This window comes from Manacus candei, unplaced genomic scaffold, assembly GCF_025592945.1.
Source record: "Manacus candei isolate 608988 ecotype Guabito, Panama unplaced genomic scaffold, ASM2559294v1 h1tg000117l, whole genome shotgun sequence".
Classification (NCBI taxonomy): domain Eukaryota; kingdom Metazoa; phylum Chordata; class Aves; order Passeriformes; family Pipridae; genus Manacus; species Manacus candei.
Genome location: NW_026138165.1, coordinates 800,015 through 814,905, shown reverse-complemented (window position 1 = coordinate 814,905; position 14,891 = coordinate 800,015). Strand labels below are relative to the sequence as shown.

General features: G+C 54.2%; 1 protein-coding gene across 1 annotated transcript in view; it reads left to right on the top strand.

The window, feature by feature from the left end:
- Window positions 1-14,891, top strand: part of LOC127461966 (ankyrin repeat domain-containing protein 26-like) — a 55,333-nt gene that overhangs the window by 16,105 nt on the left and 24,337 nt on the right. Inside the window, exons 4-11 of the mRNA XM_051770219.1 lie at window positions 8,009-8,115; window positions 8,823-8,913; window positions 9,170-9,345; window positions 9,515-9,608; window positions 10,074-10,355; window positions 10,613-10,848; window positions 12,522-12,654; window positions 13,858-14,139. Coding sequence (XP_051626179.1) covers window positions 8,009-8,115; window positions 8,823-8,913; window positions 9,170-9,345; window positions 9,515-9,608; window positions 10,074-10,355; window positions 10,613-10,848; window positions 12,522-12,654; window positions 13,858-14,139 — 1,401 coding nt within the window. The remainder of the gene's footprint in view (window positions 1-8,008; window positions 8,116-8,822; window positions 8,914-9,169; window positions 9,346-9,514; window positions 9,609-10,073; window positions 10,356-10,612; window positions 10,849-12,521; window positions 12,655-13,857; window positions 14,140-14,891) is intronic.

Here is a 14,891-nt window from a genome sequence, read left to right as displayed (position 1 = left end):
GCACAAATGGGGAATCTACCTCTAATGGCCACGTGTCGCTGCCGGCCATAACCCGTATCAGGCATCACTGTTTTTACTGACACGTCTGGACGTCAAAAAAGGCCGCAGTGACATGGATAAATCCTGTCACAGGACACTGGGACAATCAAGTACAGACCATAGACCAAGGCTCTGTCCAGGTTTTAGAGCTTGCTGCTATCTGCATAGCCTTTGAGTTGTTTTGTGAGCAGCCACTGAATATCATTACTGATTCGTGTTATGCTGCGGGGTTGGTTTCACGTCTCGAGGCCTCTTTCCTTTGAGATGTCACTAATCCTTATTTGTTCACAGAGATACGTACTATATGGTCCCTTGTCAACCACAGAAAATTTGACTTTTACATAATGCATGCCCGCTCCCACACAGAACTGCCAGGGCCCAGAGCAGAGGGCAATCAAAGAGCAGATGCTGCTGCTGTGGTTGCTGCAGTTCCCAAAACTCTCGAGCAGGCCAAACTCTCCCACCTATTCTTTGAGCAAAATGCACGCTCGTTAAAGAGGCAGTTCCAACTCACAGTGAATCAAGCTCGAGGTATCAGCATGTCATGTCCTGACTGGCAGCAAATTGCCCCAGTGCCATCTGAGGAAGGGGTTGATCCCCGAGGCACAACAGCCAATGGAATTTGGCAAACGGACGTTACTCACAGAGCTGAACTTGGTCAGCTAAAGTATGTCCATGTCACAGCAGACACACATTCCAAACACATAAATGCCACTGCACACCCTGGGGAAAAGGCAAGGGATGTTTTCCGACACTGGCTTAGTTGCTTTGCAACTTTGGGAATTCCAAAAACCACAAAGACAGACAATGCTCCTGCCTATTGTTCCTCAAAGGTCAAAACATTTCTCATGGATTGGGGGATATTTCATTCCACAGGCAGACCACATTCACCCACGGGACAAGCTATGGTGGAGAGAGCACACTGGACATTGAAGGGAATGCTGCAAAAACAAAAAAGGGGGGAATCTATCTATAGTCCCAGGAACACCTGTGGAAAGTGTCATATGTCCTAAATTTCTTAAACTGTGATGACACAGATCACGGCAGGTACCAACATCAACACGAATCTCAGGTACTTTCCTCTCCCAAACCACCAGTCATGATAAATATTTAATATCAGGGCAATGGTCAGGACCAGTGGACCTCGTAACGTGGGGGAGGGGAGATGCCTGTGTATCCACAGGTAAATTACAATGGATTCCTTCCAGATGTGTCAGGCCTTATATTAGCCCTTCTTCAGAGCAAGAGCAATCAACAGAAGTGACAGATGAAGAAACTGGAATCGAAGAAACACATAACTAATGACCACTACCAGACCTGAACTACGTGACTGAAATACAGAGACATAATAAAAGGCTTAAGTGTGCATGTGTGAGGAGAGACTGAGAAGTGGCCACCTACGTATGAATGAGGAACGTAGTGTGGACGTACGTATGAGAGTGAATTCAAACCCACTTTATGCCAGAATGTGATGGTTTCAGTCTAGGCCTTCCTGGAAACCAGTTTGTAACCAGGAAGGAACTGGGAAGGTGACCAAGGAAGTATTCCATGCTATTCCTTTACGTAACCTAGGGTATAAATAAGGTATTGATAAGAGAGTTCCCTCTCTTCTCTTCCGGCGAGGTTGGAGAACGGTGGTCCCTGTCTGGGCCTGGCTTATCTGGAGCTGAGGCCTACAGTAACTGCTGTTATCGGCCACGCGTGAGGGGGGAGTGCTGGGCCGTGTCCAGACGTACTGCTTTCTTTCAAGGGAAGTGGTGAGCTCTTGCCAATTCTTCAGCTTTGCTGGGTTTTTAGATTGTGTAGATCTGTTTTATTATTTGCCCCTTTTCACCCTATTTTATCCTTTTCCCTTCTCCCTTCCCCCCTCTTCCCTTCGACTTCGGGAAGCTATTTGGGGTCATAGATTCATATATATAATTCTCATTGTATATCTCTGTTTTATACATAATATATATATATTTTGGCTAGAACTTTGGCTGCCTGGTTTTTCATTTTTTTTTCCTTCCCTCTCTGGGAAGGAGACCCTGTTGTCGAGTTTCGGAGATTTGGCAGGAAGCCAACTCCAAACTTGCACACAGAGATGCCTTAAATAAAATACAGTCCTACAATAACACTACCTCAACCCCAGCAAATACAATTGAACACAACACCCATAACCTGACACACTTCCCTTTGAGATAAAATTGATGCTTCTCTCCCAGTTACACAAATGCCCTCAGATAAAACGTCTTACACAAACCACATTTACAAACCCTGAATAATTGAAAGTGACACAGTTAATAAGGTTGTGACCAGTTTTAATAAAGGCCTTACTGCATTAGGCCCTGGTTTTTATAAATGTTTAAGAAAAGTTTGTTTATGTTAAGAAATGTTTAGGAAAAAGGTTTAAAAATTGTTCTGTAACTCGTTCTAATTATAATAAAGGGGAAATGTAGTGATTTATATTACAGGAAGTGCCACAAGGCATTCTGGGACTTGTAGTTCCTTCGGTGCTCTGCTGCACATGCACAAGGGAGTGCTCGAATGTCACTGGCTGAGAGGTCACGTCATGACGTGTCACAGTTTGGACTGTCTGTATCAGCTCATGCTGTTCTTAATAAATTTGATTCAGCCGCATGCCCTGTGTGTAACTGGGTCCGTGCCCACACAAATCACACATGGGACTATCCTGCCACAGTCCACCAGCCAGGGGGCTCCCCAATGTGGGTCACTGGGAATGTGGGTCACCAAGCCCGTTTCCAAAGTGGGTCACTGGGAATGTGGGTCACCAAACATGTTCCCAAGGTAGGTCACTGGGAATGTGGGTCACCAAGCCTGTTCCCAAGGTGGGTCACTGGGAATGTGGGTCACCTGTTCCCAATGTGGGTCACTGGGAATGTGGGTCACCAAACCTGTTCCCAAGGTGGGTCACTGGGAATGTGGGTCACCTGTTCCCAAGGTGAGTCCTCCGACAGGTGATGGAGTTGGAGCAGCAGATGAAGCTCTTCCCGCAGTCGAGGCACTTGCAGGGCTTCCCTTACTGGTGGGTCCGTTGGTGTTTTGTTGGGGGGGATCCCGGGGTGGGTTCCCGGCAGAGGCGGGAGGTGGCCGGGGGGATGCGGGGACCCCCCGCGGTGGGGGTCGGTGTTGCGGGGTCAGGCCCCGCCGCCCCCATTGTCAGCCCGGTGCCGGCGGGGGGGGACGCGACGAGCCCCTTTTTTAGGGCCCCCGGAGTGGGGAGAGCAGAGAGGGGCGACAGCGGAGCTGGGGGACCCCCGGCAGCCTGGGGGGGCGGGAGGGGAAGCGCGGAGAGGGGGAGCCCAGAGGGGTGGGGGGGCCGGGGACCCCCGGCCCCTGGAAGAGGGGGCTCCGAGAGGGGGGACCCCTGGGATTCCCGGCATCTCCAGCAGCCCGGAAAAGGCAGAACCCGGAGAGGGGGCCCCCAAAACACGAGGGACCTGCAACAGCCTGAACGGGGGGACCCCCAGAACCCCAAAGTGCAGAGAGCAGAGGGAGTGAACTTCGGGGAGGGTTTTTTAGAGCCTTTTCCACGGGCCTCCCTCCCCTGGCTGTGGTCTCCCTGTTTGTCAGCACTGTCAGGTTTGCCCACCTGAAGCCCCCCTCCATCTCCTCCCCGCTGCTGGAACTGCTGAGGTCAGTTCTGGACTCGGTGGTGCCTCCAGCACTGAACCCCCCCAGGAGGAACCAGGACCTCAAGGGTGCCTGGAGGAAAATGACTGGATGCTTTCCAGAAGCAATGAAGTGCCTTTTTTCTTCTTCACAGCATCCAGGATGTCAGACTGCTTTGTGCCATTTTGTTGTTGTCCATTTTGTTGTTGTTGTATTGGGGTATTTTATATTTGCATTCCTTTTTTTTCTTCACTTGTGTTACTGTTTTCCATAAAGGACTGTCATTAGTCATTCCATTGCTACACCAGTACCTACCATTGCTGTGTACAGACACACTGAGGTGCCACGATCCCTGTGTATTTCAAGAAAATCAAGTGCCCTGCAGTGACCTGTGTGTCCAAGATGCTTCCTCAGCCCTTCTCTGGAGCTGCAGGGGCAGTGCCTTTGTGCAGAGGAGGAGGGAAGAGATTCCCAGCCCAGCAGCAGGGCCAGGGCCAGGGGCTCCTGCTCTTTCCACAGCTGCTCTTTGCAGCTCCACACTCCCCTTGCCAGTCCTGCTGTGGGTGCAAGGCCTGAGTGCTCTGGCAGCTTGGTCACAGTCCTGCTGCGTGTCCGTGCTGGGATCACAGGCAGGGACAGGCCCTGGCACTGCTGGCACAGTTTGGGGGCACAGCGGGAAACAGGGTCTGACTGGGGCTGTCCAAGCACCGTCCCCAAGGAGCACAGCTTGGTGTCGGGGCAGGGGAGGGTCAGGGACAATCAGCCAAGGCCCCTCAGTCCTTCCCTGGGCTCTGGGAGGGATGGGAAAGGGGATCAAAGGAGCCAGCGGGTGCCAAATGCCCCCAGATCTCAAGGGCCAGGCTCGGGGCTGAAGGGATGGAGAGCAGCCCTGCATCCAAGGCCATGGGGATAGTGGGGGATGAAAAGCAGGATGGGAGCCAGCAATGGGAGCTCACAGCCCACAACCCCCCCGTGTCCTGGGCTCATCCCACAGCGTGGGCAGCAGGGGAGGGGGGTTCTGCCCCTCTGCTCCGCTCAGCTGAGACCCCCCCTGCAGTGCTGCCTCCAGCTCTGGGCAGAGGGCTGGCTCGTGTCCCATTTGTCACCCACCAGCACCCCCAGAGCCCTCTCCCAGCAGGTTCTTCCATCCCTTCCTCCCCCAGCCTGCACCGATCCCGGGGGTTGCCCTGACCCGGCTGCACCACCTTGGTCTTGTCCAACCTCAGCAGATTCCCGTGTGTGCCGGGAAACGGGGGAAGGGGAATTCACCCGACTCTTGGAGATTTGTTTGTCTGGTGGTGCCCCAGGAAAAACCAAAACCCTGTCAGTCCCATCTAGTCTGTCCCATATTCCACCCAGGAACCCTCCACCAAACAGATCCACCAGGTGGGGGGAATTCCAGGGCCCTTCTTCAGGGACTGATAGTCTTTCCGTGATTCTGTGCAGAGGGTGAGCAGTGGCCACCAGCAGAGCAGGGCCATACCCACAGTGCAGCCTGTGCAAAAGCACACACAGCATAGAGGGGCTCCTCCGCAAGAACCAACGGCAGTCGCCATCAAGACTCCAGGATGTGTCCTCGTTTTCTTCTGTTCCCCCTGCCGGCTTTGCTTCTCCCATTCCCCCATCCCAAGGCTGTCCCCTCTTCTTCCCTCTGCTTGCCTCTGCGACAGGCTTTCTTCCCGGGCTGGCAGTTAAGACTTCTCTCTCTGCCCTCCATCTGAGTGCAAATCAGTCCAGCAGACATCTTCAAGGCCGAAAGAGAAGCCAGGCCTGAAGGCCGAGCCAGAGCTGTCCTCTGCTCCCTTCAGCTCTGCTCACAGCTGCATCTTCAGCCTGTCCCAGAGGCCAGGCAAATGTGTGCCCTTCCTCTGGGAAGGCTTGAAGCACAGTGGTGTTAAGATCATGGCCTCCAGGTGAGCTATTGCTACTACTCAGTTGCCAGACTCTTGCAGTGCTTTCGAGCCCTCCTCTTTGTGTTCTGGGCAGAAGATAGTGAGTAAGCTCCTGGTAGCCTTAAAACACAGGCAAATCCCTGATCCCGTGGGAAGCAGATCAGTTTGTAGCCCATAAAGAAAAAGGGAAATTTCTTCAGCCTGTTTGTGGTCCATTGTAGTGTCCCTCCGCTGAGAAAGCTGGTGCAGAACCTCTGATCTTTCAGTTGGTGTTGTCATCGAGACAAAGTGGGACAAGATGTGTTTGAAAGTTTCTTCCTGCCCTGCTGTGTGCTGCCCGTTGGCTGGTGGAGGAGCAGAGCAGAAATTCACTGTTGGCATCTGGCAAAGCAGCAGGAGAGAGCAGTTGTGAGGGGGAGAGGGGGTGAGGTGTCTGCTCTTCAAGAGGGACAAGACAAAGGAGTTGGGGAATTGTCCTGGAACTCTGGCCTGGCAGGCTTGGAGCGCTGGGTGGGCATTTCTTGAGAGCTGTGGTGGCCCCACTTCCTCCTGAGCCTCATTGATGGCAGTGTGTCCAGAGGCAGCCCGGCTCCAGGCTGAAGCAAAAAGCCAGAGCGGGTGATGCGGGAGCTGCTCCAGCGCCTACCGCAGCCTCCGGCCCGGTGGGAGCGTCCCGGGCCCTGCCCCGGGCGCCCTGAGGCGGGGCAGTGCCCACTCCCGCCGGCCGCCCTCACAAGGCCCAGGCCGCCTCCTTGCCACAAGGCCCAGCAGGGCCGCCCTCACACCTGCCCCGCCCTGCCCTGTCCCGCCCGGCCCCACCCTGCCCCGTGGCCTCTGTCACACCCCACGCTGACGTGCTGAGCCTTCCACCAGCCATTGTGACGCCACAGGCGCCAGTCGGGCACGGCTTTGTTGGTGCCCGCAGCCGGCGCTCAGAGCTGCTGTAGCCTCTCGGGGAGCAGCAGCACATCCCGCTCGGGGAGCATTGCGCGCCTGCATCGCCGTCTGGGCAGCTGCAGGCCACGACCACTGCGCAGGGCGACCTCGTCTGCCTTGTGCTTCATACCCTGTGCCCGTCCTTATTCTCGCCCCTTTGTCACCCTCCCCCTAAACCTCGCCCCGTCCCATTCCTCATCCCCACTTGGCTCCCGGCAGCCCGCCGGGGCCTTCTTGCCCTTCCTGCTGCTGGGAGCTCCAAGCAGGGCCATGCCGTGGCTTCTGAGCAAGAAGCGACGGCAGTCGCCCTCCAGCAGCCCCAGTGGGCAGCCCTGGGCTGCCACCAGCTCCAGCAGCGCCTCCCAGCTCCGGGAGCAGGGGCTGGGCAGGCTGCACCGCGCGGCCGCCCGCGGTGACCTGGGCTGGCTGAGGCGCTGGCGCTGGTACGTCAAGGTAGTCGGCATCGACAGGCCAGACCAGGAGATGCGGTGAGTTCTGGGCCACGCTGATGGCACACCTTGCCTGCTCCTGAGCCAAGCTGCAGTAGTCCTCGCCAGCCCTCTCTTAGGGACAAGGCTTGAAAAGTGACATTTGCCCTGTCAGCTGGGACAGGGAACTCTTGAGCTTTTCACTGCTTGCAGCTGCCGCCCGGGCTCCAGCGCTGCTGCAAACGCGTGTTGCCCACCTGCCCCTTGGCCGTGCTCTCTCTGCAGGGCTGTTCTGCAGCTGCTCAGCCCTCACCTGTTCTCTTCTGCCCTCTGGCTCATCAGGGCAGGGTTGCAGCAGCAGCAGCAGCAGCAGCAGCAGGAGGAGCAGAGTCCGGGCAGGGTCCCCAGGGTGTTGGGTACAGACACAGCTTGGGCTCATCCTTTGTCTGTCTGGGTTAAGAGAGTCTGTTTAATTTTCAGGACACCTCTGCATCTGGCTTCGGCCAATGGCCATGCAGATGTCGTCAGATATCTGCTAAGGAAGAACAGCCAGCCCAACCTCGCTGACAGCTTCAAGAGAACGGCCCTGATGAAGGTGTGTGCAATGCCTTCTGAGCTTGGAGGTGGGGCTTAGTGCTGAGGTGTTAAAGGGGAGGTGTCTGGCAGGATTCCTTCCACTACAGGGCCATAGAAACACACCTATTGCCATGGGCACGGCACAGCCTCTGTTAGCTGATCTTTGAAGATGGTCTTCTATGGCAGCACTCAGGAGCTGAGGGAGTTGTGACAGAGGGGGATGAAAAGTTGGAAGCCTTTCCCTTTTGGTGTGTTGTTGCCAGGCAGTCCAGCAGGAGCAGGAAGAATGTGTTGCTGTTCTGCTGGAACACGGTGCCGACCCCAATCTGGCAGACGCTGACGGCAACACTGCCCTTCACCTGGCTGTCCTCTCTAAAAACACAGCTGTAGCAGGGCTGTTACTGGAGCATCATGCCAACAGTGATGCTCAGAACCAGGTAACCTTGGCACGGGGCTAAAGCTGCTCTTTCCAACAGCTGCAGAGCTTGTCTGTGTCTTTCTAATGGGGATTCTTTCTCCTTTTAGTGGGGATTTACCCCCTTCAAACTTGCAGCCTTGCAACAGCATGAGGAGATTCTGGAGTGCCTTGTGAACAAAGCAGCTGACAGGCCTGCTCAAGCCCAGGGGGAAAGGTGAGGGCTTTGTCAAAACAGCACCCGGGTGTTCTGGGTAGTCTGCAAGTGTGACCCAGACGAGGGGCGTGGCAATGAGCTGGGAAAAAGAAGGAGCAGCCCCGTGGAAGCAGTTCCCCGTGGGACTGGTAAATGCAGGTCTGCCCTTGGCTGCTCTCCTACCTCAGGGGCTCTCATCCTTTGCCCGCTGAGGTCTGCAAGAAAGTCTTGTCTGTGGTGCCCTCTCCCCACCCAGAGCCAGAGCCCCGGGGAAACTTGCCAGTAGCTCAGCAGCGTGGCTGCTCTGCAGACCAGGGGGGTTTAAGGCACGGCAGAGTTGGTGTGTTAAGTGCTCTGAAGGGAAGCGTTGGGGGAAAGAGAACCAACACTGTCCCAGGGGACATGAGGGGCTCCTAGTGCACAGAAGGAGAAAACTTCCTGCCATGGAGATGGTCAGGGGGTCAAAGGGCTTGCCCTGGGAGTTTGTGCAGCCACATCTGTGGGGACTTTGAAGAGCAGTGCAAGGAGCCCTGAACAGCATGGCCTGAGCTGGTAGTTGAGGCTGCTTTAGGGAGGCCCCTTGTAAGAGAAATTCTCCAATGCTTCCATGGACTTGGCTTTGCTTTCCCGGAGCTTGTAGGAAAGGGGGGAAGAGCTGTTTTGGGAGCAAGCAGGGGAAAACTGATGCAGGATCAGACATGTTTCCGATGAAATTTTGCATGCTTTAGGACTGCTCTTGTGGTTCCTGGAAGCCCTGAGGCTCACCTGGAGGAAGATAATCTGCGCTTGCAGGAGGAGCTGGACAGGGCTGGCGCGGAGGTATGGAAAGCCTGTCCCCACAGGGAGAAACCTGGGGGTGCCTGTTGCTTCCTATCCATCCTGAAAACGGACAAAACAGTGTTCAGTGTGTTCATTGGGGAGCAGAAGTGAAGCTTTGAAGGGACTTGAATGGATTGCAGTTCTTTGGGCAGAGGGGATGCACACAGACATGCAGCACCTGAGTTCTTCAGCAGCAGCTGGCTCCTCTCTGGAAAAGCTCCCCTGACAACTGTGCATTCTTCCCGTGATTTTACAGCTGAGGGAGGAGGAAGAAAAGCATCTTCAGTCTGAGCATTGTGTTCCTGACTTGAAGACTGCCTTGGATGCCAAGGAAAGAGAGGCAGTAACTTCTTCCCAGGAACTGCAGGACCTCCTGTTGGCATCTTGCGAGACCAATCCGACTGTGAACCAACTGGAAGAAGACGCGCAAGAGTAAGAGAGGAACCCAGTGAAGCGAGGGGGCTCTGGCTTTGGGGGATTGGGTGGAAACAGGGGGAGAGTCAGTGGGATTTTGAAGGACACTTCTGCTGTGGCTTCTGTTCCTTAGCACAGTTTGTCTGGCATTGGCTTTTCTGGTAATAAAGCTGTATTTCTTCTTAAGCTCTGCAAGTGAGAACAGCAGATTGGAAGCCACTGTCCAGCAGCCAAGCGAGAGCGTTGAAGCCCTTCCGAGAGCCCTGCAAGCCTCTGCCTCAGTAAGCTGGTCCTAAATTTGCCTTTTTGTGACTCTTGAGCCTAGTTGCCTATTTCTGTGGGGCAACTGTTAGATGAAGTTTTCCTGGAGAGCCTGGGGAGCTCAGTTTCTGCCTTCTCCTCAGCAGAGGCTGCTCAGAAAGCAGCCTGGTCCTTTCCCCAGCTGCTACAAAAGCCCTGAGGGTATTTGGTGTGCTGGACACTGGAGGAATTCTTAGATTCTAAATGAGGAGTTTCATCATGAGCTCCAAGGGACCCAGAAGTATTGTTGCCAGAAGTGTCTCCCAAATTCTTAAGTAGGTGTAAAGTTTCTTCTTTCTGTCGGGGAATCTTTCAAGTGTTTCCTAGGCTCATTTCCAGTAGATGATAAATACAGTTGCCATGGCCACCCCCTTGAGAGATTTTCCCAGAATTCACTGCCTTTAGATCACGCTGAGTTTCCTTTTCTTTTTTTTTTCTGTGCACAGGGTGGTGAACTTTCCCAGCAGCTGGACATGGAGCCTGGAACAGGCATGCAGCTCGAGGCCCTAAACCAGGCTTTGCAAGAAGAGCTGTCCACTCTGCTTGGGAAGTGTGAACAACTGGAGAAGAGCAAATGTCAGCTGCAAGAAGAGGTGACAAAACACCACCACCATTTGGAGGCTTTGGTGCTGGATGGCAGCCAAAGAGAACAGTGTACAAGAGAGGTGGCAGAAGGAGCTGACCAGGAAAGAAGTGCAAAGCTACAAGAGGTCAGCCTCGTTTTGCAAGTAAGTGAATTTCTCCCCAGTGTCCACAGGCTCTTCATTAGGAGCTTGGAAGCAGAGTGCTCATTTGGGCTTCTTTCCCAATGATAAGAATTGTTTGCCCTGGCAGCTCCTGGGTTCTGCCTTGATTGCTGCTGGGAGTGAGGAGGCAGAGCCACCTCTCTGAGTAAGGCTGGGCCCTTGAAAGTGGGTGTGTGCATTTTGTGCTGGGCAGAGCTCTCTTTTTCTTGTGGTGGTTGAAGGTGCACTGTCTCCTTCAGGCACAGGCAGCCCACCAGGCCCCGCTAGGACAAACTGGAGACATTCATTGTGATTCCATGCGAATCCAGTTGGAAGAAAGAATTAGAAATCTGGAAAGTGAATTGGAGAGGGTCAAAAACACCCAACAAGAGAGTGCTTCTCGTAAAGAAGCAACGCAGGGAGAGATGGGGATGTACAAAGAGCTGTATCTGGAGGAAGTGAAAACCAGAAGATGCCTTGACAAGAAACTGGAAAGGTAAGTCCTTGTTTGTTTGGAGTGGTAATAAGAGAGTCCTTTTTCTTCCTGCATTTTCCTTGGAAATCCATCTTCTACATCTGGCCAGCATTATTGCCCTCCACTGGCCAACAGGGTCTGATGGAGTTGCCAAGACCCTCTCCTTGATATTTGAAAAGTCATGGCAGTCAGGGGAAGTCCCAGGTGAGGGGAAAAAGGGAAACCCACTGTGCCCATCTTTGAAAGGGGTAGAAAGGAGGACCCTGGGAACTGCCAACCTGTCAGCCTGCCCTCTGTGCCTGGGGAGGTGATGGAAAAGATCCTTCTAGAAGCTCTGTCAAGGCACGTGGATGACAGGGAGGTGATTGGAAGCACCAGCACAGCTTCCCCAAGGGCAAGTCCTGCTTGACCGACCTGGTGGCCTTCTAAGATGGAGCGACTGCCTCAGTGGACAAGGGCTACCCATGTCATCTCCCTGTCATTCTGGGAAGCCTTTGACACAGTCCCCCACAACATCCTTCTCTCCAAAGTGGAGAGAGATGGATTGGATGTGTGGACTGTTAGATGGAGAAGAAATTGGGTGAACAGTGCCGTGCAGAGGTGGTGATCAATGGCTCAGAGTGCTGAGGGCCATCAGTGCCGAGTGGTGTCCCTCAGGGGTCTGGACTGGGCCCAGTGTTCTTTAATGTCTTCACTAATGATCCAGAGGAAGGGATGGAGTGCACCCTCAGCAAATTTGCAGCTGACACCAAGCTGAGGGGTGTGGTTGACACAGCTGATGCCATCCAGAGGGCCCTGGACAAGCTGGAGAAGTGGGCCCATGGCAATCTGCTGATGGTTTACCAAGAGCCAGTGCAAGATGCTGGCCGTGGCTCAGGGCAGCCCCTGTATCAGTGCAGGCTGGGGGATGAAGAGGGGCAGAGCAGCCCTGTCGAGAAGCCCTTGGGCTGGAGGAGAGGCCGGACATGAGCCGGCGATGTGCGCTCGCAGCCCAGAAAGCCAATTGTGTCCTGGGCTGTGTCCAAGGCAGCGTGGCCAGCGGGTGGAGGGAGGGCATTCTGCCTCTCTGCTCTGCCCTTGGGAGAGCCCAGCTGGAGTGCTGCATCCAGCTCTGGGCTCCTCAGCACAGCAAGGACCTCCAGCTGTTGGACAGAGTCCAGAGGAGGCCACCAAGGTGCTTGGAAAGATGGAGCACCTCTGCTAGGAGGAAAGGCTGGGACAATTGCAACACTTCAGCCTGGAAAAGAGAAGACTTTGGGGTGACCTAATTGTGGCCTTTTGGGGTGTGAAGGGAGCCTACAAGAAGGATGAAGAGAGTGCATTTAAAAGAGCAGGTGGTGAGAGGACAAGGGGGATTGGCTTCAAATGGAAAGAGAATAGGTTTAGATTTGATCCTCGGAAGAAATTGGTTGCTGTGAGGGTGGTGAGGAACTGCAACAGGTTGCCCAGAGAAGCTGTGGATGCCCCATGGCTGGAAGTGTTCAAGGCCAGGTTGGGTGGGGTTGTGAACAGGCTGGTCTGGTGGAAGGTGTCCCTGCCCAGAGCAGGAGGCTTGGAACTGGATGATCTTTAAGGTCCCTGCCAAGCCAAGCCATTCTAGGCTTGGATGCTGTCTGTGCTGTTTCTGTGAGACTGTGGGGGAAAGGCTGGTTCTTCCTGTGTTTCATGGTTTTCTTGACTAATTTGCTGTGCAGGCTTGAAAAGCTTCTGAGGATAGAGAGCAGGAAACTCCAGGTTAATGAAGAGAAAGAAAGTCAGTCCCAGCTGGAAGAAATGAAGAAGAGATATTCTGAAAAGGTCAAGGAAGTTGATAGATTCCAAAGAGAGGTGAGCTGCGCTCTGGGTGGGGCTCTTTGGTTGTGGTGTTCCTTCTTTTGAAAACTGGGAGATGCTTTCCCTCTGTTTCTTGTCATGCTGATGATTTTTTTTCCCCTTGGCTGCATTTTGGATGTGATGGGCTTTTCTTAATGCTCCTCCTGCTGTTCCAGTGGGAGATGACTCGAACTAATCCAGAGGTAGTTCTCCTTCTGGGGAAAGATGCAAATGTTGAGGGCAAAGCAGTAGGTGTAAGGGCTGATGGAGGCCAGGCTGTCCTGCAGAGGAGGGGCAAGCCAGGAGTGGCAGCCAGCCTGGCAGGGTGCGTGAGCTCCCGGGCCAGGGAGCCGTCCCACAGGCCCTGAGCAAGAAGAGCAGAACAGGCCCCCTGACAGTGAGCGGGGTCAGCCAAGAGTGCAGATCCCTCGACTGGGCCCTAGGGATGGGCAGGTCTGCCGTCCTGGCAGGACATCACGTCCATGGGCTGAGAGCAGTGGGGCCCAGCTGAGGCCTGGCTGCAGCTGGAGGGAGGCTGTGACAGCGTCCTCTGGGTGTGACAGATGAATTGCTGCCCTGGCAGAGAGGGGAGGAACAGCACTGTCACTGGCAGGGCACCATCAGCCCCTGAGCCCTGTCTCAGGCACGAGCTGAGCAGGAGGCACTTGAGGCTTTGCTTTTCTGCACAGTGTTGTTGCTGCCCAGGGCCCAAGGAGGACAGGGGCCTCCCAGGGGAAAATCTGTCCCTTCTTGCTCACGGGGAGCTGTTTCAGCCCATCCTGTGGTGGGGAGCCAGAAGGACTGTTCCCAGCAGTGCTTTTGAGGCTGCTCTGCCTGTGCAGCAGTGGCACAGAACCTCTCATCCCTTCTCCGCTCGTCACTCGGATCCGTTGCTAAAGCGGCGTCTGTCAGAGTCACGCCTGGGTTTGAAGGCATCCCTGTAGAATGGCTTCCTGCCTTTGCAGTGATTCCTTTGGAGTCCAGAAGCGTGGAGCATTTTTGCATGAGGAACTCCAAAAGGCTGGGAAGCTGAGGAATCCTATGGCAAATGATGGGAAAGCTGTTCTTGCTGGAAAAGAAAAGCCTGGTTGCACTTTGTGTCTAGTCCTGAGCCAACAGATGATGAATAAAGTCTCCCTGGGCAGCCAGTTTTGGATTTTCCCAGAATTCACTGCCTTTACACCACGCTGAGCTCCTTTTTTTATTTTCTGTCTGCAGGTTGCTGAACTTTCCCAGCAGTTGGACAGGGAACGTGAACAGTGCACGCAGCTGGAGGCCAAAAATCAGGCTTTGCAAGAAGAGCTGTCTACCCTGCGTGGGGAGTGCAAGAACCTGGCCATGGACAAATGCCAGCTGCAAGAAGAGCTGGCAAAACTCCACCATCATTTGGAGACCAACGTGGTGGATCGCAGCCAACTCGAACAGTGTAAAAGAGAGGTGGAAGAACAAGCAGACCAGGAAATAAGACAAAAACTCCAAGAAGTCAATGAGTTTTTGCAAGTAAGTGAATTTCTCCCCAGTGTCCACAGGCACTTCCTAAACTTCTCTTGTGGCCATGGTGTTTGGTCTTTTTCTTTTGCTCCTGTATTCTGTGGGTTAGCTTCTGTCTTTGCTGAAGGCAGTGGCAGAAGGCAATCTGGTTGGGCAGGAGTGCTGTCATGGGTGTGGAATGTGCCGGCAGGTCCCTGAATGCAAAGGCTGCCCAAGGCAGATTCCCACTTTGCAGTGCTTGGGGGGATCTCTGTGCACTGCTCTGCTTCTCACTGCTCATCCTTGAATGGGTTTGGCAATTTCCAGCTGTCATGGCCAGACCTACAGGTGCTGCTTTGTCCTTGTAGGGGGTGAAAGTGCTCAGAAAAGGAGTCACTGAAATTCCAGGGATGGGAGGGAGGGGGTGGAGGTGGAGGTGGAAACTCTTCTTGTCTTTGAAGAATCCCTTTGGACATGCCCTGTCCTACAGACCCAGTGTCTCTTCATTAGTAGCTTTGAAGCAGAGTGCTCATTTGGGCTTCTTTCCCAATGAAAAGAATTGTTTGCCCTGGCAGCTCCTGGGTTCTGCCTTGGTTGCTGCTGGGAGTGAGGAGGCAGAGCCACCTCTCTGAGTAAGGCTGGGCCCTTGAAAGTGGGTGTGTGCAATTTTGTGCTGGGCAGAGCTCTCTTTTTCTTGTGGTGGTTGAAGGTGCACTGTCTCCTTCAGGCACAGGCAGCCCACCAGGACACCTTAGAAGAAATCAGAACCAGTCATGTGGAGT